The following is a 24,664-nucleotide window of genomic DNA, read 5'->3' as shown; positions in this document are numbered from 1 at the left end:
TGACAAAACTTTCCTTAACAAGACAAGTGTGGCAAAGTAATAAAATGCCATTTTAACAGTTTGTTGTAACCTAGGTATTAAAATGAATGTTGTTATTCCTTTGCCAAATTATAAACGAGTAAACATAACATATTATAATGCTCAATGGGATTGTAACTGTATTACTTTTTTTGCATTGATGTAAATAAGTTTTAGTTTATTTGCCACCATGAACAAATATTGATTACATAAGTGGGTTTGAAGCAAGTCACTGGAACACAATTGAAAGTGCCATTTCCAATTTGACGTGGCAGCGTGCCTGAATTTCGTTGGGAACGTTTACGATATTTAGGCATTAAACAAATGCACATTATTATAGGCATGGGTGTGTTAGCTTCTAAAGGGTATTCGAATAATTAATAATATTTAATTTCTCATTGAGAGCTGGCCAACTTGCGCTGAGCTGCCGATGTTAAAGATTATACAGTAACTTTCCAGGGTACATTTCCAGTTTCAGAATGAATGAGTTTTTAGATGATTAAACCAACTCCTAACAATGCGTTTTGAGGCTCAGAAGTTACAAACTGGCCGCTCTGAACATACACATCTGTGCTTATCACATCAACGCATTTATATCGCAGCTTTAAAGCAGTAAACAATCCCCACAAAATTCAACAATCGGGCACGTTAGGATATTAGATAAGCAAGTTCTATGCAGAGCGTTAAAAAGGACGGGAATAGGGAAGTGTCTATAATTTAGGGCTGACCTCGGGTTGAGGGGCGATGAGATTTAGGTAGAGTCAGTGATTCCGATACATATTACATCATTTTCATATAGTATGGTACCTTCCAAAGCCAGATTATTACACTATTTCTATATTTATTCGGATCAAAATAACAGAAGTTACACAGGCAAAACTGTGACAAACGGATTTAAAATTCGACCGAGAATGTCAATACGTCAATATCAATTCATCAAACAGTTTCTGTTCCTTCATACCAACGTATACCGGCGAGGAGGATAAATTCCGCGAAATCGGTATTCTTCCATTCATCTGTCTTCTTGAATTTTAGTGTGCGATCCTTCGTCTTTAGAGGGCATTTTCTTTTTGACGAGCGATATTAAAATATCAAAGGCCATGCTTGACCCTTCGCCTGTCTTTGCACAGCAGGGCTGGACGTACCAGTCACGGTCTGAGCAGGATCTCTTTAGGTGAAAGCTCCTGGTGATTTGCTCCGCGGAGAAAGCACCCTTAAGGTCCTGCTTGTTTGCTATTATCACCACTGGGATCCCTTTCAGACACTTGTGTTTCAGCACCCGTTCAAATTCTATCCGGGAAGCCTCCATGCGCTGCGTGTCCGCACAGTCCACCACAAACATTAGCGCATCAGTATCTTGAAAATAGAACGGCCAGAGCTGCCGCATCTTGGACTGGCCGCCAACATCCCAAACCGTCAGGGCAATGCTTTTACCGCGCTGCAGCATTTCCACATTGAATCCTACGGTGGAGGCAGTGACAAATTCAGTATTACTGAACTTCAGTTTGTACAACAAGGTGGATTTCCCTGCTCCATCCAGACCCAGCATTAAGATGCGAACGTGTTTCGTTTTCAGTTCTCTGGAAGTCGACAAACCCATCTGGACTCGGAGATGTGCTCTTATGCTGTATTGCTCGACAAGTTACCTCCGGAGCCTCGGACTGAAAATGAACAAACCAGTTTCCGCACCCCGGCTGAGAGACAAGCTCATAAAAAAGCAAACACTTGCGGCTATTCATACAATGCCTCCCATTCAAATACTGTCAAAGATAACACAATGTTTGGTTTGGGCGCTGATATTGATACCTGTAAGCAGAAGGCTGCTTGGAGCAAGTATGTGGAACACGGGGAAAGTCCACGTAGGTGACTCAGAGGCCACATTAAGAGTTGCTTAATTTACAGGCTTGATAACTCGCTTGGAAAAAGTACCTTCCAGCAAAAATAAAAAAAATTAGGAAAGGGAACCAGGCCACTCGGCTCCTCAAACTGATTCATCATTAAATACTATCATGGCTGATCTACCTCAGGACTCAACTCCTCTTTTATGGCAGTTTCCAATTGCTTTAATTGCCTTAATTTATTTTTTAAAATGCATACTTTAAGTGTCCCTAATGACCTAACCGCCGTAACATTCTGGGGGAAAAAAATCTCAAAGATGCAAAACCCCCTCTGAGCTGTTTAGGTTGCAAGATGGTGAGGAGGGAGTCAATGTATGGACAGGTGTTGCAACTCCTATGGTAGAAAGCAAAAGTGTCAGGACTGGAAGGGGTGGAAGGAGAAGGATGACAAAGGAGCATATATTGGAAATGGAAGCTGATAGGATGATTGGTGAGGACTATTAAAATTTTTACCTCAGTTCTGTATATTGCCCACCAGCCAGTGTCTCCTTTTTCAATCTCTTCCCACCTAACCATCTACCAATCACCAGTCCTCTCACCTGTTTCCACCTATTGCCAGCCAGCCCTGCTTACCCCTCCCTCTTACATCTTAATATTGTCTATCTCCCCTCTCTACTGTTCGGCCCTTATACATGGCCTCGACCCAAAATGTTGACAACCATTCTGCCTCCTCAGATGCTGCTTGAACTGTAGAGGTTTTCAAAAAATTCTGTTTTTATTTAGAATTATGTTAGTGCTCTTTTATTGCTGGTTTCCCTCTGAACAAAATAAAAAAACAAGTCATATTACCAACTATAATAGTTACATTTAGCTGCCCATTGTGTGAATGATAAATATACACTAATATGATTGAAAACCTATATGTTTCAGAAGAGAATCTTTAAGCTCCCAATTTCATAATTGCTGTCACTCATAGGGAAGGCAAAAGTTACATTTGGTGACTCCAGATCAAAGTACAGGAGTCATTAAAAGCTTAATGAGAAAGTCAAAATGAATTTGTTTACACAGATTAATAATGGCAAGAAACTGACTGCCACAGGAATGGATGAAGCAGAAGGCAAAGAAATAACAAAATACAAATTCAATTCATAAGGGAGGGAGGGAGAGGGAAAAAAAGAAATGGGACACAGTTCACGTGGCAGCCTCAGCAAACCATCCCAACATTTTTTACTGGAATGAAATCAAACTCACCAGGCTAATATGGAGATTTTAGGATACATATCAAAAAGCTTTGTTTGTGTTAACTTTTCAAGGGAGCATCTTAAATCTGGGAAGAGAATTAATAAGCTGATACTAAGGGAAGGAATTCCAGAGTTAGTTACTTGGATTATGTTATCCTTTGGTGGAGTGGTTACAAGCATATATTTTCAAGAAGCCAGAATTGCAGAACTGAAGACATTTCTCAAAATATCTTTGTACAGCGGGAGTACAGGATAAATTATTGGATTAGTAATCAAGAGGTGTGGACAGATAGTTCAAGGAAATTCAATTTCAAATCTCATTGTTGTGGACTTTACCTTCATTTCTGAAATAAAAATAAATTAATCATTAGTCATGATGACCACAGCTCTATCAGATTGTTGTCATTTCTTCACAGGACGAATTGGAGTACCTTATCTGTTTTGCTCTATGTGAACCGACAAAACAGCTGACATGGTTGATTCTTAAACAACTCAGCAAGCAATTTGCAGTATCAACACAATATCCTCAAAAAACAAATTTCTAAAAACACCTTTGGTGCGAAGGAGTGAGGTTTTGGATGAATTTATGTAACTTGAATGATAATTGTAAAATTGTAATATTGGTATAGGTCAACTGAGTATCGGTATATGTCAATGAGCACAGAAGGGATGGTGAATGAGTGTGTACATTAGGATAAGGACAGCAGATTTTATGGATGCCAGTGGTTTATTTATTTATTCAGATACAGTACAGAGTCAACCCTTCTGGTCCTTTGAGTCATATCGCACAGCAATCCCCCAATTTAATCTTAGGCTAATCATGGGACAATTTACAATGACCAATTAACCAACCAACGGGTATACCTTTGGACTGTGGGAGGAAACCGGAGCACCCAGAGGAAAGCCATGCACACACTCATGGGGAGGAAGTACAGACTCTTTACAGGCAACGGTGGGAAATGAACCCAGGTCGTTGGTATTGTAAAGTGTTGGCGCCCCACAGGGGTTTACAGAGGCTAGACTGTGGGAAAGTAGCTAGAAGTGATCTGGAATACTCAAAATATATATTTATTTTTACTTAGAGATACAGCATGTTAACAGTACCTTCCAGCCCAATGAGCCTGCACTGCCCAGTTATACCTGTGTGACACCTGTATGTCTTTGCAATACAGGAGGAATCCAGAGCACCAGGAGGAAATCCATTTGGTTATGGGGAGTCTGCCACTTGCATACGATGGCAGAAATGAACCCAGGTCATTGACGCTGTAATACTGTTATGCTAACCGCTACACTACCACGTTATAGAGCTATTAACATTTAGAATGAAAAGAGCTGGGGTGGAATTGGGAATTAAAATGACATTGATGGCACACCTACATGATTGAAAGTTAATTTTATGATCAAATATATTATGTCCTGTTTACCCTCAGAAAGTTGCAAGAGGGAAGGAATCTGTAGCAATGGAGCAAAATCAATGCCCTTTTCAGTTAATTGATAAAAATTAGTCATTTAGTCACTTAATTGGAGAATACTTTTCTGCATCTTCTACTAGATATTAAAATGTTATTGGAGGAGTTGAGAATGATGGTGAGGAAAAGGTGAACATTGGAAAATTGATAAATGTCATATTTCACTGTAAATATTTGGAAAACTTCAAGAAAACAGCTATAATGAACAAAATATTTGCATGCTAAAAATTCTATCAGAAAACAACTGAATGTGAAGCAATTTTAGTTGAACCATGACCCCTCAACCAAGTAATTAATGAATTCAGAAAATAAGCATCTTAAATAACAACTTTCAGTTCGCTGACCCTGATCACCTCACTTTCACTGTGGATGTCCCAACCCTTTACACTTCTGTCCCCCATCAAAAAGGCTCTCCATTTCTTTCTCTATAACAGATCCAACTGGTACCTCTCCACTGCACCCTCCTCTGTCTGGCGGAACTGGTCCTCATCCTCACCAATTCCTCCTTTGGCTCCTCCCACTTGCTCTAATCTCAAGGGTAGCCATGGACACCTGCATGGGCCCCAGCTATGCCTGCCTTTTTGTTGGCTATATGCAAAGGTCCATGTTCCAAGCCTTCTCTGGTACTGGTCCCGAACACTTTCTCCATTACATCGATGATGGCATTGGTGCTGCTGCATGCACCCATACTGAGCTCATCAATTTCATCAACCTTGCCTCCAACTTCCACCCTATCTTTAAGTTTACTGGGTCCATTTCTGACACCTCTCTTCCCTTTTTCAATCTCTCTGACTCCATTGCTGGAGGCCAACAGTCTACAAATGCCATTTATACTGACTGATTCACACAGCTGTCTTGACTTTACCTCTTCTGACCTTGTTTCTTGTAAAAATATTACTCTCTTTTCTCAGTTTCTTCATCTACACTGCATTTGTTCCCAGGATGAAGTTTTTCTTTCCAGGACATCAAAGAACAGAGTTTCCGCTCTATCATTAACGTTGTCTTCGCCCACATCTCCTCAATTTCCTGGACATCTGTGCTCACCCCATCTTCCTGCTGTCTTAACAGGGATAGAGTTCCTCTTGTCTTCACCTACCTCCCCATAAGATTCCACATTCAACACATCATTCTCCCCAACTTCTGCCATCTTCATTGGGATCACACTGTAGGTTTTCACAAATAAAATGAAGTGAGATGTTTTATTTTTAATGCAACCTATAACACAATTTATCGATCTCCAAAACCGAAGCACAAAAGTGCTCTAAAAATCTCTATGTGATAACATCATCACGTCAGACCAGCCGCTTAAACTAAAATACCAACTCAGTGCCGTCCATTGTGAATTATGTACATTTCTCTCAATTACTTTACCCTACACAGGACATCCCAGAATTCACTAAATGCATCATTGTGAGCCTGTCTGGAGCTCAGATCAGCCACCTGGCTTGGGTCCTGTGTTCCATGGGTGGAGGAAACGCAAGGGCCTCTGGCTCATCCAGAGTTGTGTTGATATGCTTATGGTCATGTCATGACAGTTGAGGCATAATAGTGGAATATTCAAATTCTTGGTGGGCTAGTATTGGGCGATCTATTGAAATACATCCAGGTTTACCCCTCTTATCTATGATAAAAGTTTTCTCTCCATTCCAAAATGTGGAATGGGCCATCATAAGGGTGCCTAAGTAGATGTTGGTGTGCATCATGTGGACGAAAACAAGCGAGGCAGAATGTAGGTCCACAGGTTCTCAAAAGTGCTCTTCACCAGGATGGGAGGTAGGAACAGGTAAAAAGGAATCAGATTTACTAAGGCAGGTGGAATGCTGTTGAAAAGTTGAACAGGCAAGTTGTGGCATCATGAATGAGATCACCTTGCACATGAAACAACTGCCCTGTATGGCAACTCAGTTGCGGGCGACTGCAGGTCCTCTTTTGCAGCTGTTCTAAGCCCCAGCAGGACCCACAGGAGATGATTGAGCCAGGAAAGCCCTCAGGGAGGTCTTTATTGGTGGAACTGCTTGCTTAGGCCATTGGACTGTGGGTGATGCACTGTGGTGTGATGTAGCCTAAAGCCAAGAGTCTGGGACGTTGCAGACCAGAGGTCTGAAATGAATTGGAAACTGCAGTCTGAGGAAATATCAGATGGGGTGCCAAACCAAACAAGCCAGGTGCTGATGAACGCCTGAACCACATCAGCGGCCATCGTCGATGCTAGAGGGTTGACCTCTTGCCACCTGACGGTAAAGAGGTGCGTGAAACTGTGAGACCAACAAGGTCCACATTGACATGATCACACCGTTGCTTGAGGACCTCAAAAGGTGCCAATGGTGCCTTAACATGATGGTTAATTTTTGCCTGCTGGCCCTTCACATAGGCTGAAATCCAATCATGCACGTCCATTCTGAGGCTGTGCCAAACAAACTTTAGTGCAGCCAGTTTCTGTGAGGCCTTCCAGTCCAGATGTGAGATGTCATGTATGGAGTTGAAAGCTGTCCATCTCTAGTTTACACGCAGGATGGGGTGAGGGCGACCGATTGAGTCATCTCATAGGAGAGAAACCCAGGCTTCCCCAAACTTAATAACCACAGGCCTGTGACAGCTGTTCTCCAAGTCTGGACCTCAGGATCTGTGGCTTGGTTGGATGTCATGCTGGTGTGGTCAAAGTGACTGTGATCACCAGTCACTTTGTCAGTGCAGCCAAAAGCTTCAGACTGACAGTCAGCCTGAAAAAGGATGGAAGTACTGTACCAACCAGCTCCTGGCTCAAGCTACGAAGAACCATCTGTCCTCATTGATGACACTCGTCTCAATGCTGTCAACAAGTTTTTCTACCTGGGCAGCGTAATAACATCCTCAGCTTCTCTGGATGGAGAGATTGAGTCAAGAACCAGAAAAGCCTGCTTTGCCTTTGGTCAGCTGAAAGATCAAGTTTGGTCACAGAACATCAGGTTGGCCACCAAGTGCAAGGTATATAGGGCAGTTGTCTTATCAGCCTTACCATACGGATGTGAGACGTGGTGCCCATATCAGAGACACTTACGCCAGCTTGACCAACTGCAGCAGTGTCATCTACGTTCTCTGATGAAGATCACCTGGCGAGACAAGGTCTCTAATACCAAGGTCCTCTCTGGAGCTGGAATTCCAGCAGTTTCGACCTTGGTGATGTCAGCCCAACTGCGCTGGGCAGGACATGTTGTCAGAATGCCTGACGGATGACTGCCCAAGGACATCTTGTATGGCCAACTGTCCAGTGGTACCCAAAAACGAGGAGGCCAGCGACAGGATGTTCAGCCCAGGAGCCTCAAGAAAGCTGACATTGTCCCATCAACATGGGAGGATCTGGCTCAAGATCGCTCACAGTGGAGGGACACTGTCAGAAAAGGTGTGAACGCTGCTGAGAACAAGCTCATAGAGGCAACAGTGGAAAGGCACAGGAAGTGCCACAACAGAGCTTCTGCCCTTGGGGCCCCTCCAGGCCTCACCTGCCAAGCACGCTTGTCAAGGATCGGCCTGTACAACCACTCCAGGACACACATATCAAACGCCATTAACTGACTGAAGGGAACCATCATCATCCTATGGGATGGATAGCCAGAAGAATATCCATTGTGAACTCTGATATGTAGGCCAGTTGATGTTGCTGCCACGCAGACCAAAGATATTCTGGCCCGTTGCATGCACAAGGGATTTGTGGTCAATGAACACTGAAATGGTGACAGAGAGGCTCACAGTCAAACGTGCTGTACTTCCTTTCGGCGGGCATCACTGTGTGGTTTGGAGCCGCCACCAAGCAGGATAGAACCAGACTACAGCGCACAGTGAGGACTGCCGAGCGCATCATTGGAGCCTCCCTGCCCTCTATTGTGGACCTGTACTCTTCCAGGTTGAAGAAGAGGGCGGGGAACATCATAAAGGACTCCTTCCATCCTGCGCATGGACTGTTTGAACTGCTTCCGTCTGGTAGGCGCTTCAGATCCCTCCAGACTAAGACTAATAGGCACTGGAGAAGTTTTTCCCTACTGTGGTCACTTTGCTGAACAGTTAACTGCCGGTTAACTAACTATTACTTGGATTGCACTACCTGTAGGTATAATCTATATTTTCATTTATATTTATCATTATTATTGTTTTGAGCAGAGAGACAACATCTGCCGGAAGTAAATTCCTTGTATGTGCACAGGTACTTGGCGATTAAAGTCTGATTCTGATTCTGAATGGAGCTGCCGGCTGCCACAAGCCTCCAAATAACTTCATGCACAGCACCCACAGCATAGTCTGAGGCATTAGTAGTAATGGTATCGGTGCACTGGGGAGAGTGCGTCAGTAGGGTCGCATTAGAAAGAGCTTGTTTAGTATCATTAAATGGTTTGGGCATATCTGCTGACCAGTCAAGCACTTGTTTCTTGGCACTGACTTTAAGCGCGTTATACGGGGAGCAGTTCAGCAGCTTGTGGATTGAAGCAGTGGATAGAAATTTATCATACCTAATAACCCCTGCAGTTTTATCGTGGTGTGGGATGATGGGAAATCTATAATAGCAGCTATTTTTGAAAGGAGGATTTTCGCACCTTCTGTGGAGATGCGATGGCTGAGAAAGTCAAAGGATAACAACCCAAACCGGCATTTAGCAAAGTTAATAATTAACCCACTTTGGCTAAAGTGCTTGAAAAATGTGCGGACCTGAGTTACGTGTTTGGATTTGGATGCACTGGCGACAAGTAAAGTCATCCGAGTAACCGAAAAGAAAATCGAAGTCCTTAATACCGAGTCCATCAGCCGATGGAAAGTCTGTGCTCAGTTTTCAGTCCAAATGGCATGTGCAGAAACTCAAAAAGGCCAACCACAGCTGTTTTGGGAATGTCCTCCGAGCACAGACACCGGATGGTAGCCCGAATTGGATCGACTTTGAAGAAAATCAACTTTCTGGCTAAATGTGCTGAAATCTTAAATGAGTGGGATCCAGTAAAGATCGAGAGTGGTGGCCTCATTAAAACATTGGTAATTACCACACGGGCGGCAACCACCATTGGACTTGGGGACCACATGGAGGGGTGAAGCCCAGGGGCTATTCCACCGGCGTACCATGCAGAGTCTTTCCACATTGGCGAACTCAGCTTTTATGGTTGCTGGCTTTTCAGGGGCCAGTCTACGAGCGTGGGCAAGGACTAGCGGACCAGTTGTGAGATCTGCAGATCATTAACTTGATTTAAAAGAACATTGCTTAAAGGAAAATTGCATGCTGCAGATTGCAGTGAGTAATTCAAAGGAGGAATATTTAGAAGTACAGTACACAGCCCCCAGAATGACACCATGGATCACAGCGCCATCTCGTTTCCATTTGCAAAAGCAGAATGATTAAAAGACAAAAAAAAATCATATTCTGATTTTTGAACCTCGATAGAAATGATAGGAAACCTGAATTATTAATCAAATCTAATGTTACCAATTAGGGAACTCTTATGGAAATTCTTCTTTTTTCCTAAGGGTGGCATAGTGGTGTAGCTAGTGGAGCCACTGCCTAACCGTGTTAGAGATCCCGATTCATCCTTGACCTCTTCCTGTGGTGGAGGTTTGTGTGTCCTATCTGTGACAACATGCTCTTCCTCTGGTGCTCTGGATTCCGCCTACTCTCCAAGGACATGCTCTTGCAAGTTACTGGCCACTGCAAATGACTCCTAGTGCTGGAAGTAATGAGAATGAGAGGAGAATAAAAAAAAGGATTACTGTAGAATTAGCGTAAATGGTGACAATTCAGTGGGCTAAATAAAATGTATTTCTCTCTGATTCTGTGACTCCTGTTTCCTGTTCTGGTACTTGTCACTCCAGAGCTATCAGGAGCCAAACCACAGACGCAATATGTGCAAAATTTGATAATTATAGCTGAGAAGTAAGAGACCAAGCTTTGAAACATTTATTAAAATGCCTTTTGGATTATCCATTCCATCTGCCTCTTCCATTTCTAGCATCTGTTGTTTATCTTTTGATTTTCAGCCCTCAAGTCAAGTGTAACATGTGATTCTTGATCCATTCCCTGGGAACAAACAGTTGAAGCAGGATATAGAACTTGTTGCTGCATGCAAAGGGATTAGATATTTCAAAAAGAAACTAGATGAGCCAATGAGAGAAAGTGGAATATTAAAGTACGATGAATATCTGAACTGAGTTAATTTTATAGGAGATGATTCAATTTTAGCCAAATACAGTAATTCTTTGATTTTGAAACATTTTATTAACACATCCCTGTAACTACACAGTGGACTTTTTGGTTTTGGAAACAATTTGAAGCAAAAAGGGAGAGCTGGATGATGATTTTAAGTTCTTTTCTCAAATACAAATGTAAATTAAAACAATAAAATACTTTGTATTTCTGTAAGTGGCATCCCTTCCTTTGATTGCATCAGTATATTGAGCCCAGGACAGATCCTCCAAGATGTTGAGAGCCAGAAATTTAAAGATTTTATACCTGATAGGTTGACACCTTACTTACACCTTCTTTTAATATTAATCATGTTTTGTAGAAATTACATCCTCCTTATCCCTATGAACCTGCTACCCTGTATCTTCAACAAATATTACAATTGTTGTATTAAGAAGCTATTCCATAGCACGGAAACAGGCACTTCAGCCAAGTCATCCTTGCTGACCAAGGAGCCTTCCTGTGTTGGTCCTATTTGCTTGTATTTGGCTCGTGTCCCTCAATGAAACTGTTATATTTATTTATTTAGACACACAGAGCAGAATAGGCCTGTTTGGCTCACTTCCTAGTGATCCCTGACAATCCCGATTTAATCCTAACCTAATCACAGGAGAACTTACAATGACCAGTTAACCTACCTGGTACGTCTGAAGTATGGGAGGAAACTGAAGGACCTGGAGGAAACCCATGCGTTTCATGGGAGAACTGCAACACTGCCATGGTAGTGATTGTAATTGTATCTGCCTCCAACACTTCCTCTGGCAACTTGTTCCATATACTCCCAAAACTGGTAAAATTGACCCTCACTTCCTCTTGAACTCTCGGTTCTCTCACTTCAAACCTATGCGCTCTACCTTTAGACTCTCCTGCACAGGGGAAAAAAAGCGCAACCATGCACCTCATAAACCTCTATAATGTCACCCTTTGGCCTTGTGTGCACCAGAGAAAACAGTCCCAGCCTATCCAGTTTCACCCTTCAGTCCCAGCAATATCCTCATTAATATGTTCTGCACTCTCTAGCTTAACCACATCCTTTGATTAGCATTGTTATCAGAATTCCCTACTTAATTTGAATTTAAATTTGACCTTGACTTTATTTAAATCTGATATCCTTTCCATAATGTGGGAGAGTAAAAGTCTTTGCATTATGACTTCATCACAATGTACAGATGTGAATTTATAAGTCTAATAGCTTGTGGAAAGAAGCTGTCCTGTTGGTCCTGGCTTTAATGCTGTGCTACCGTTTGCCAGATGGAAGCGGCTGAAACAATTTAAAATTGGGGTGATCTTTCAGGCCTTCTTTACGCACCTGCTGCTGAAAATGTCCTCAATGGAGGGAAGTTCACATCTACAGATGTGCTGGACTGTCTGTATCACTCTCTGCAGTGCCCAACGATCAAGGTTGGTGCAGTTGCCGTACCAGGTGGTGATACAGCCATTCAGGATGCTCTCAGTGATGCCCCTGTGGAAGGTCTGAGGATTTGGGGGCTCATGCCAAACTTCTCCAGTCGCCTGAGGAGGTTATGCTTTTTCTTGCCACACAGCCGGTGTGTACAGTCCAGGTAAGATCTTCAGTGACGTGTACACCGAGGAACTTGAAACTACTCCCCCTCTCAACTGCAGTCCCATTGATGTTGATTGGGGTGAGCCTGCCTCCGCTCCTCCTGATCAGCTATTTTGTTTCTGAACATTGAGGGAGAGGCTGTCACTTTGACACCACTGTGTCAGGGTGTCAACCTCTCCTTTGTAGGCTATCTCGTCACCACCAGAAATAATGTTGTGTACAGTCGTTGGTGTAATGGGAGTAGAGGAGGGGACTCGGAACACAACACTGAGGGGCTCCTGTGTTCTGTGTTGAGGGTCAGAGGGTCAGAGGTAAGCGAGCCCACCCTTACCACCTGTTGACGATCTTATGGTGTTACGTACCCCGTAACTGGGTCACTTACCCGCAAAGATAGAGAGGTCCGTTGAAGTCTGATGGTACTATTTTAACAGTATTAATTGATAAAAATACACAAAAATAATGTCAATGCAAACATACAGATAATATACGTCGTCAATACTAAATCTAAAAGCGTGGGTATACTAATAATCACTAAGAAATAGCTCTGTCGTTGTCTAGGGGAAAATGTGTTGTCCGATGGAAATATAAAAGTCACTCAAGTTCATGCAGGCTGCAGCCTTTGGTTGGAGTCAAGGGAGAGAGTTTAAAACTTGCCCATTCCTTTTATGATGTCAATCCTTCGAGAGTCATTAGGGCTGTTTTCTCCTTTGTTTTAGCTAAAGCCGTTCTTCCATGGTAAGGCCCACCAATTCCGAGGCAAATGGAAAAGGATGCACGTGGACTTTCCACCGGCTGTCGCTATTTCAGGATTTCTAGTGTTTCTTCTGGTGCGTCTAAAGGGGCTGTCCCCCAGACCTTCTTTTATCCTGACTCACGGGGTCTCAGATGTCAATCAGGGTGGGGGGATGCCTCCCCTCAACCAGCCCACTTTTGGTCATTCCCTGAGGGCTTCAAATAAATAGCACAGTACTCAATACACAATTCCGTCTCCAAGAGACAATGGCCATTTCCCATCTTTGTATCGCTGAGGCGCCAGGACATTCCAAACGTCTCTCTCTCATTTCCTGGGTCTCCTGACCTGAATTAATAGCAATCTTGTGATTCTCAAAAAGGAGGGGGCTACTTTGGGACCCTTCGGCCCCTCAGAGTTGGGCACAGGCGTAACAATGGAAAATCCAGGGTCCAGCTGCACAGGGCGGGGTGCAGGCCGAGGTGTCTGAGCTTCCTGTCGAGTCTGAAGTGAACTATGGTGTTGAATACTGACCTGTGATCTGGGAACAGCATTCTAACTTATGCATTCCTCTTCTCCAGGTGAGTCAAGACAATGTGTAGTGCTGTGGCTATGGTGTCATTGGGAGATCGGTTCCATCAGTAGGCGAATTGCAGGCAGTCCAGTGTGGGTGGTAACATACTACAGATGTAGATCTTTACCAGCATCTCAGAGCATTTGCTTATAATTGAGGTGAATGCGATAGGGTGCCAATCGTTCAGGCATGCTACCTTAGTTTTCTTAGGTACAAGGACAATGAATCCATGTGTAGTTCACCAATATCCAATACAGCTTAAGGTAATGCCCCAACTCTTGTATTCAAGTGCTCCATTGAATGAAGGCAAGCATGGCATATGGCTTCTTCACCACTTTATCTACTTGGGCTGCTACTTTCAGGAAACTCTGCTTGTACTCTCTCTGTTCTACAATATTCTCTGGAAACTTGTCATTTACTGTGCAAGTCCTGGCCTGCTTTAGCTTCCCAAAATGCACTTCTTTGCACCTGTCTGAGTTAAATTCCATCTGCCAGGCCTCTAGCCCTTTCCCAATTAAATTGCTAATTTGGCATAGAACCCTATTTAGACAATCTTTTACACTGTCCACCACACCATCCATTTTAGCAGCAATCACAAACTTACTTATCATGACTTATGTTTTCATCTAAATCTTAATATATGTAACTCCCTGGGTCGCCTCAGGCTCTCTCAGCTTATTCTCGTCTAGGGGGAGCAGCCTTCGGCCCCGCCAAACTGGGTAATCAGCTGGTGTGGATGCTGTGTGATGTCCCCGCCTCGCCCAAAAACAGACAATACACTATAAGCGATTAAATGAGTACAATTTATAAAGGTTACTATAACTAAGTGATTAATAACGATACAGTATATATGAAGAGAAAAAAATCAAGAAAAGGCGCCAAACTTATCAAAGTCCAAACCACTTCATGCACAACCATTGGAGCTCAATTTCTGAAGTCTTCTGGCCACCATTCGATCCCCTCCAAACTCCTCGACTCGCAGCTCAGGACCCTCTGAGTGGTCAACCAAGCACATCTAGCTTCATGCCCCCCTCCTCAGAGTACCTCCCGGCCTCGGTTAGGCAGTGCTTGGGGTCCGATCCTCGCCCCGCTTACAGCATTGCATCCTCTCTCTCGACCCCCTCGCGCCGATCTGCCCAAAAGCCCGTCAACAAAAGCTTACATACTCAGAAGAAAGAACATTAATCCCCATTTGGTTTACAAAGGAATACAATTCTCCCAGCACACTCTCGCAACAAAGAAACATTCCTGCTTTTAACAAAACAAAAGAAGCCCTTTTGATTACATACACAGTAACAAAGAGAAAAAGAAGAAACCTCCTTTATATATGCAAGACAAACAGAAGGCATTCCAGTGGCACACCACTAGTCAAGGACCTACAATCTGAAGAACAGCTTTCCCTTACTACTCTCTAGCTGCTGCCACAAAGGCAATAAACAATAAAGATGAAAGCACTCAACTGAGTGCACACGAGAACGTTCAAGCAACACACACAAAATGCTGGTGGAACACAGCTCGCCAGGCAGCATCTATAGGAAGAAGCACAGTCGACGTTTGGGCTGAGACCCTCCGTCAGGACTAACAGAAAGAAGAGATAGTAAGAGATTTTAAAGTAGGAGGGGGAGGGGATGTGGGAAATGATAGGAGAAGACAGGAGGGGGAGGGATGAAGCTAAGACCTGGGAAGTTGATTGGCAAAAGGAATACAAGGCTGGAGAAGGGGGAGTATCATAGGACGGGAGGCCTAGGGAGAAAGAAAGAGGGAGGGGAGCACCAGAGGAAGATTGAGAACAGGCAAGGAGTTATTGTGAGAGGGAAAGAGAGAGAAAAAAAGAAAGAAGTCGGGGGGGGGGGATAAATAAATAAGGGATGGGGTAAGAAGGGGAGGAGGGGCATTAATGGTAGTTAGAGAAATCAATGTTCATGCCATCAGATTGGAGGCTACCCAGACAGAATACAAGGTATTGTTCCACCAACTTGAGTGTGGCTTCATCTTGACAGTAGAGGAGGCCATGGATAGATATATCAGAATGAGAATGGGACGTGGAATTAAAACATGTGGCCACTGGGAGATCCTGCTTTCTCTGGTGGACAGAGTGTAGGTGTTCAGTGAGACGGTTTCCCAGTCTGTGTCGGGTCTCACCAATATATAAAAGGCCACACCGGAAGCACCGGACACAATATACCAGACCAGCCGACTCACAGGTGAAGTATCGCCTCACCTGGAAGGACTGTCTGGTGCCCTGAATGGTGGTGAGGGAGGAAGTGTAAGGGCAGGTGTAGCACTTGTTCCGCTTACAAGGCTAAGTGCCAGGAGGGAGATCAGAGGGAAGGGATGAGGGGGGTGGGAAATGAATGGACAAGGAGCAATCCCTGCTGAAAGCAGAAGTGGCGGGGGGGAGGGAAAGATGCGCTTGGTGGTGAGATCCCGTTGGAGGTGGCTGAAGTTACAGAGAATTACATGTTGGATCTGGAGGCTGGTGGGGTGGTAGGTGAGGAAAAGGGGAACCCTATCCCTAGTGGGGTGGCAGAAGGATGGGGTGAGAGCAGATGTGCGTGAAATGGGAGAGATGCGTTTGAGAGGAGAGTTGATGGTGGAGGAAGGGAAGCCCCTTTCTTTAAACACACGAGTATGTTAGTGTGTATCTCCCTAGCCTAGACCCATCCATGTCTATTCACACTTGTTGTGAAATACCCACTTGTCAGTTTCACTTTCAAGTCTGAAATAAACCTCTTTAATTTTCCATAATGAATTCAAACTGTCTTTTTTCTATCTGTTGATATTTTCCTGTTTTGTTAGTCCCCAAAAATATAATCTGCAGAAATTCTAATAACATCTCCAGAGAACTCCCAATGAGAGTATTCAACCTTGACTCTGAGTTTTCAATAGTTGTGAACAATTCTGTGATGCTTGCATTGGTACTGTTGCTGCCACTTAAACAGTTGGTGTTTATTTCTCTTACTGACCATTATGGTTTAATGTCATCACTCTATTTTGTTTCTGTGTTTTCACAAAGTTCTCCCCAGAACTCAGAACCATAAGCTCCCAAGTGAGGTTCATCCTTTTTGAAGCAGAGAGTGTGCTTAAATATTCACTATATTAGGCACAGAACTAAAAGTGAAAAAGAACCTCTTTCATTTAAGAGCATAAGAAATAGGAGCAGGAGTAGGTCATCTGGCCCATCAAGCCTGCTCTGCTATTCAAATCTGGCAATGGGCTCCAACCGTCTCTTAAATATATTTACTTAGGTCACCTCCACTGCTTCATTGGGCAGAGAATTTCACAGAGTCACCACTCTCTGGGAAAAGCAGTTCCTCCTCAAAGAACACTGAGGCTGTCTACAAGAAGGGTCAGAGCCATCTCTGAGGTCCTTTAACATCTGCCGGACAAGGCTGAGGATGTTCTACGGGTCTGTGGTGGCCAGTGCTATCATGTTTGCTGTTGTATTCTGGGGCAGCAGGCTGAGGGTGGCAGACACCAACAGAATCAACAAACTCATTTGTAAGGCCAGAGATGTTGTGGGTGTGGAACTGGACTCTCTGATGGTGGCGTCTGAAAAGAAGATGCTATCCAAGTTGCATGCCATCTCGGACAATGATTCCCATCCACTCCATAATGTACAGGTTAGGCACAGGAGTACATTCAGCCAGAGACTTATTCCACCGAGATGCAACACTGAGCATCATAGGAAGTCATTCCTACCTGTGGCCATCAAACTTTACAACCACTCCTTCTGAGTGTCAGGCACCCTGAGCCAATAGGCTGGTCCTGGACTTATTTCCACTTGGCATGATTAACTTATTTTTATTTAATATTTATGGTTTTATATTGCTATATTTCTTCACTATTCTTGGTTGGTGCGGCTGTAATGAAACCCAATTTCCCTCGGGATCAATAAAGTTTGTCTGTCTGTCTGTCTCATCTCCATCCTAAATCTACACCCCCCAATTTTGAGGCTATGTCCCCTAGTTCTAGTCTCACCTGTCAGTGGAAACAACTTTCCTGCCTCTATTTTATCTATTTCCTTCATAATTTTATACATTTCAATAAGATCTCTTCTCATTCTTCTGAATTCGAGAGAGTACAGTCCCAGGCAACTCAATCTCTCTTCATAGTCTAACCCCCCATCATCTCTGGAATCAAGCTGGTGAACCTCCTCTGACCTGTTGGACAAGATCAAGGGCTGAGGCTCCTCCAGCACTGTCCCTTTGATCCCACTATCTGTCTTGTCCCTGACCACAGACTGAATTTGAGGCAGCTGATCTAATGGGTGTGACTACCTCCTGAAACAGAGAATCCAGGCAACTCTCCCCCTCCCTGATGTGCCGCAGTGTTTGAAGCTCAGATTCCAGGACATCAACTTTGAGCCTGAGTTCCTCAAGCAGCCAACACCAGGAACCACAGTGGGGTCCACCAACTCCCATATCATGCAGCTAAGACACATCACCTGATCCTGCATCATCCCTGCTTTATTTAATTAGCTGCAATTTAGTGACTTTTTATTCAACCACTACAATAGTCTTACCTTCTACTGACCTGTGCCTCCCCACTGAAGCCTCTTGAGCCAAAGCGTCAAGTTCCCACTCCTACACTGGTCCACTCCTACAATGGCTGCTCCGCTTTGATCCTGCTTTACTTTTATTTGTTCCTGCTAACTAATCACAGATTGATTGGTCCACTGCTAATGCATCGAGACCTGCAAAATGCTCCTTTTTTAAACACTTCTCTCCAACTTGTGAGAAGTTCCCTCTCTCTGCAAATTGACTGGTCCGCACTAACGCGTTTGATGAAACAGCCCTCACTTTAGTAGTAATTCAAATTTGCAGCAAAGCACTTTAAAACCATTTGAAAATGTGTCTTGTTGCAAAGTGTAGGTGTCTCGTAACCTCTGCTCAAGCCCGCACTACAACACAAACAGATAATCTATGTTGCTATTTCAGTAAAAAGTGAGATAGATTGTTAAATTGAGAAAAACCTGGGGCTAAATTTCATCTGCTTGGAGGGTGTAAAGAAATTCACGGTAACATGGAGTAATGAAGTTCTTTGATGCTCTGTAACTTAATATCAAACCAAAATAAAATTGGTTATTTATGTAACCCTTACCCACAGGCTGGTATATGTCTAGGGGAAAAAGGAGATCCAGCCACTCTCCAACCCACCTCCCGTACACGCAGGTGCTGTGAGAATCGAGTTAATGCCTCGCGCCCGCCAACAGTATCAAACCCACAACAAATACCGTTATGAAATACACTTTAAAGAGTTTACTAAAATTAAAAAAATAGTAGGCAATACAATATATATATATATACAAGGAAAAAAACAAAAGGTGCCAACTTATCAAAGTTCAGTCTGTTTAGTGCACTCGTTGGAGCTCAATCAACGAACCAATCGACCCATCCGGACGTCGCACCTGGGACCACCCCGGTGGTCTTACGAGCAGTCCAGCAAACGTCCACCTTCCTCAGCGTCTTCCTCGGCCTCTCCAAAAAACCCGTGAAAACCCCTCCCCCAAGTTCCCAGCATCACAAGACACAATGACATTCCCCATTGATTAACAAATGAATACAATTACCATATCAGCCATTCTAAAGTGAAACAACGGCGAGAGAAACACTTATCCGACAAAGAAACATTCCTACTTGTAACAAACCAAAGAGGCCATTTTGAGTAACATACCCAGGATATTGTACATTTATTTTGCATGTTGTCAATGGTGCCTTGCCGCATGTAAATTAGATATTATGTTAACCTGTACCCCGAGGGCTTTCATTGGCTTTGAATTGGTATTGACTAATCCAATAATTATATGATTACAATGTTCTCTGAAACTTGTTAATTTGTTGCTATCATAAACATGAGAAACTTTCAGATGCTGGAAATCCAAAGAGCGCACACACACACACACAACCCCGCCGCGGAGGAACTCTGCAAGTCTGGCAGCATCTATGGAAATGAACAATCAACATTTCAGGCCAAAACCCTTCTTCAGGACGGGAAAGGAAGGGGGGAAGACACCAGAGTAAAACAGTGGAGGCAGGGGAAGGAGGACAGGTGAAACCAGGAGGGTAAGAAAGTTAAGGGCTGGAGAGGAAAGAAGACAGTGGATCATAGGAGAAAGGAAAAGGAGGGGCAACAGGGGGATCTGATAAGCAAGTGTGAAGGGGTAAGAGACCAGAGTGAGGAATTGAAGAAGGGAGGGAGGGGGGAATTTTTTTACCAGAAGGCAAAATCCATATTCATACCATTAGGTTGGAGGCTCCTCAGATGAAATATAATTTGTAGCTATTTATAGCTATTAATAGGGGGAAATCCTGGCAACTATAGAGTGGCGAATCTCACATCAGTTGCAGGGAAATTACTGGAGAAAACTCTTAGTAATTGGATACATGAGCATTTGGAAGCCCATGGATGAATTAGGGAGAGCCAGCATGGCTTCGTATGTGGCTGGTCAGGCCTTACCAACTTGATTGACGAGAGATTAGGGTAGGGCAGTGCGGATGTTAGTAAGGCATCTGACAAAGTCTCTCATGGGAGGCAAATCCAGAAGATTAAAATGCATGGTATCCTCAAAGAATTGGCTGTTTGGAGTCAGAACTGGCCTGTGCATGGGAGACAGAGGGTAATGCTGGAACTTCTTTGCAGGTCTGTAATTAGTGGGGTTCTGCAAGGATCTGTGATGGGAACTCTGCTGTTTGTGATTCATATAAATGACCTGGATGACAACGTAGTTGGGTGGGTTAGTAAATTTGCAGATGACACCGAGATTGGTGGAGTTGTGGATTGTGTAGAAGACTGGCAAAGAATTCAGCATGAGATAGACCAGTTGTAGATATGGGCTGAGAAATGGCAGATGGCGTTTAATCCACTGCAATTGCAATCTCTAAGTATACTGTTAAGGTCAAGGTCCTTAATGGTGATACTGAGCAGAGAGATCTTGGGGTCAAGTTCATAGCCTTTTAAAAGTGGCTAGCCAGGCTGACAAAGTGGTTAAGAAAGTTTATGGAATGCTTGTTTTCATTAGCCAAGGTATCGAGTTCAAAGTCAGGAGGTTATGTTGCAACTTTACAAAACTCTGGTTAGGCCACATCTGGAGTACTGTGTACAGTTCTGGTTTCCCCATTCTAGGAAGGATGTTGAGGCTTTGGAGAAGGTGCAGAAGAGGTTTACTAGGATGCAGTCTGGTTTAAAGAGCATGTGCTATCATAAGAGGCTGGATAACCTTGTGTTGTTTTCTCTGGAGTGTAGGAGGATGAGGTGAGATGCAATAGAGGTTTCAAGATTATGAGAGGCACAGATAAAGTGGACAGAGAGTATCTGTTTCCCAGGGTTGAAATATCTAATATTAGCAGCCGTACATTGAAGATGAGAAGGGATAGGTTCAAGGAGGGACAATAGACATGTATGCAAAGTTGCAATGAGAAACTTGTTTGCAGCATCATTAGGGTATCACATAAGCAGCATTCACAAGAACTCAAGATAAACAAATTATACACAATTTTATTTACAGGAAAGAACACAAATGAGAACAAAGAATTCTGATTTTGTTCAAAATGATCCATTCCTCACTGAATGAACAAGTTCAGCTTGAAAGGCTAAAATTACCGAATTAACTAACATTTTGAACAGGACAATGATAGCACATCCTAACTAGGAGGGCCCATTGAATGTTCTAATACAGTGGCTGGTCCGAAAGCTTCAGAGTACAGACCTTCCTCTCCAGTCCTTTAAAATTACAACCCACCTATCACCTTCGAGGTATCCTCCTTCCACTCCCTCCACCTTTGGTATTCTGATGTCTTCCCCTTTTCTTTTCAGTCCTGACGAAGGGGCTTGACCCCAAACATTGACTGTTTATTCATTTCCATAGATGCTGCCAGACCTGCTGAGATCCTCCAGCATTCAGCATGTCGTGTGTTTTGCTTTGGATTTCCAGCATCTGCAGAAATTCTCATGTTTCTGATCTACTGCCCTCACTGCACATGTGAGCACAGCTATGCAAAGAGCCAAACGACTTCTGAGGAAGCTGGAAGCATTTTAAAGAGTAGATTTTGTGAAAAGAAGTTGTTGTTTCTAAGGCAAATAAAGAGTGGATGATTAACACCTTTCCTGTGTGCTTCAAACCAGAAAAACAAGCTGTACAGGAAGTGTTTTTTTAAAAAGTTTGCATACAAAGTAGTCTTTATAAAAATGACAGTGCCTCTCAAACACAGCAGGGCCACAATGTTCCCCAGTTTGCAACGAGAGTATGTCAAATTTGAAAGACTGAAAATAAAGTTCAAGTAATCACTTCAATAAGTCTTTGGCAAAAGAAGGTTAACCCCCAGAGAATGGTTTTGAAAACAGTCTTACCAGTCTTACCTTTACTCGATCTCATTTCAATGTGAGTAGAACAAATGCTATGCATGTAAAAATGATGACCCAACGTTTACAATTTGTATGATCTTCTTGAGGCAATGGACCTTGCACAAAACACAGAATCAGATTTGATATCATGGGTGTATGTCAATGATATATGTCATTGTTATGCGGCAGCAGTACATTGCAATACATAATAATGAACTATAAATTATAATAAGATATATATGAATTAAATTAAGTTAGAAGTGCAAAATGAGAGCAAAAGGAATTGAGGTAGTATACAGGGGTTTATTGTACACTCAGAAATCAATTATGGGAAATAAGCTGTTCCATAAACACCGAGCGCAGTGGATGTAGTGTGTATGGATTTCAGCAAGGCATCTGATAAGGTACCCCATACAAGGCTTATTGAGAAAGTAAGGAGACATGGGATCCAAGGAGACATTGCTATGTGGATCCAGAACTGGCTTGCACACAGAAGGCAAAGACTGGTTGTAGTCGAATCATATTCTGCATGGAGGTTGGTGACCAATGGTGTTCCTCAGGATTCTGTTCTAGGACCCCTACTCTTCGTGATTTTTATAAATGACCTGGATGAGGAAGTAGAGGGATTTGTTAGTAAGTTTGCTGATGACACAAAGGTTGGAAGTGTGGATAGTGTGGAGGGCTGTTAGAGGTTTCAGCAGGACATTGATAGGATGCAAAACTAGGCTGAAAAATGAGAGATGGAGTTCAACCCAGATGAGTGTAAGGTGGTTCATTTTGGTAGGTCAAATGTGATGGCAGAATATAGTATTAATGGTAAGACTCTTGGCAGTGTGGAAGATCAGAGGGATCTTGGGGTCCGAGTCCATAGGACACTCAAAGCTGCTGTGCAGTTTGACTGTGTGCTTAAGAAGGCATACGGTGCATTGGCCTTCATCAACTGTGGGATTGAGTTCAAGAGCTGAGAGGTAATGTTGCAACTATATAGGACCCTGGTCAGATCCCACTTGGACTACTGTGCTCAGTTCTGGCCACCTCACTACAGGAAGGATGCGGAAACTATAAAAAAGGAGCAGAGGAGATTTACAAGGATGTTGCCTGGATTGGGGAGCATGCTTTATGAGAACAGGTTGAGTGAACTCGGCCTTTCTTCTTTGGAGTGATGGTGGATGAAAGGTGACCTGATAGAGGTTTTATAGGATGATGAGAGGCATTGATCGTATGGATAGTCAGAAGCTTTTTCCCAGGACTGAAATGGCTAACATGAGAGGGCACAGTTTTAAGGTGCTTGGAAGCAGGTACAGAGGGAATATCAGGGGAAGTTTAAAATTTTTTTAATGCAGAGTGGTGAGTGCGTGGAATGGGCTACTGGAGATGATGGTGGAGGCAGATTCAATAGGGTCTTTTTAGGGGCTCCTGATAAGTACATAGAGATTAGAAAAATAGAAGGCTATGGGTAACCATTGGTAATTTCAGAACAGCATTGTGGGCTGAAGGGCCTGTAACGTGCTGTAGGTTACCTATGTTTCTGTTTTCTATGGTAGTCCAAACAAAAGACCCCAGATATCTTGTTTAATGACATCAGCTGAGCCACCTGTTATGAATGTACCACAGCTCTGAGGGGCCGAAGGGGCGGGAGCAGCCCCCTTCTTCCGGAGAATCGCAAGATCACTATTAATTCCGGTCTCGGACCCAGGAAATGAGAGACAATGCAATGGTTTTGACCATTGTTCTTAGAGACACCTGTGTGAATTGCAACTCCCTGCTACATGCCAGCTACCAGGGACGTGGACACCCTCGGGCAATGTGGGGGTGGGGATTGCATCACCCTACTTTGATGGACATCTACAACTCTGCAAGTCAAGATAAAAGGGGACTGCAGGAGGTGGTACCCCAGCGACACACCATCGCTCAGCGCTCCCGTGCTAGCGGGAAGCCATTCAAAGCCACGTGCGTTCCGTTCTCCTTTGCCTGGGGAGCAGGTGGCTGATAACACCGAAAAGGACTTCGAACTAACAACGGGGAAACAACGCTCCCCTGATTCAACGGAGTTGCTTCATAAAGACCCGGGCAAGTTTTCCTTTTCTCACCAATCTCTCTCTCTCTCTCAAACACGTGAAACCCAGCGATTCCCAAAAGGCTGAAGCCTGAAGACGTCTGAGTGACTTTTATATTTCCAACGGACAATATATTATCCCCTAGACAACAGTAGAGCTTATTTCTTAATGAGGATTATTACTATACCCTCGCTTTAGATTGAGTATTGACGACGTATATTATCTGAATGTTTGTATTAACCTTACTTTTGTGCCCCCTTTATAAATAAAAACGTTTGAAAATAGTGCCATCAGACTTCAACGGACCTCTCTATCTTTGCTGGTAAGTGATCCAGTTACGGGATACGTAACAACTTGGGGTTTCTCATCTCGGGATTTGACACCAAATTGGGAGGCCAGTGAATCGGGCTTGTAAGTCCAAACTTGAATCTGGTTACACAGGTAGCCAGACGGGAAACCAGCAAAGATGGACGTGGGTGAATTTATGAAAAACCCGACTGTGGGGGCACTAGAGGCGGCCACCAAATCAGACTTGTTAAATTTGGTGAAGGCGTTGAACCTCGCAGAAGTGAGGTCGTCCATGAAAAAGCGGGAGGTGCGAAGGGCCATAACTCAGTATTACGTTGGGAAGAATGTG

The 24,664-nt window shown here is 43.6% G+C and overlaps 1 protein-coding gene across 1 annotated transcript; it reads right to left on the bottom strand.

The window, feature by feature from the left end:
- Positions 1 to 765: 765 nt before the first annotated feature.
- On the bottom strand, positions 766 to 1,770 carry LOC132404774 (ADP-ribosylation factor-like protein 14). Its single transcript, XM_059989250.1, has one exon. The coding sequence runs from the start codon at positions 1,616 to 1,618 to the stop codon at positions 1,031 to 1,033; it is 588 nt and encodes a 195-aa protein (XP_059845233.1). The 5' UTR covers positions 1,619 to 1,770; the 3' UTR covers positions 766 to 1,030.
- Positions 1,771 to 24,664: the final 22,894 nt, after the last annotated feature.

Source organism: Hypanus sabinus, chromosome 2, assembly GCF_030144855.1.
Source record: "Hypanus sabinus isolate sHypSab1 chromosome 2, sHypSab1.hap1, whole genome shotgun sequence".
In the NCBI taxonomy this organism is placed as follows: Eukaryota; Metazoa; Chordata; class Chondrichthyes; order Myliobatiformes; family Dasyatidae; genus Hypanus; species Hypanus sabinus.
The sequence above is the reverse complement of the archived record's forward strand: the minus strand, read 5'-3'. Positions and strand labels throughout refer to the sequence as shown.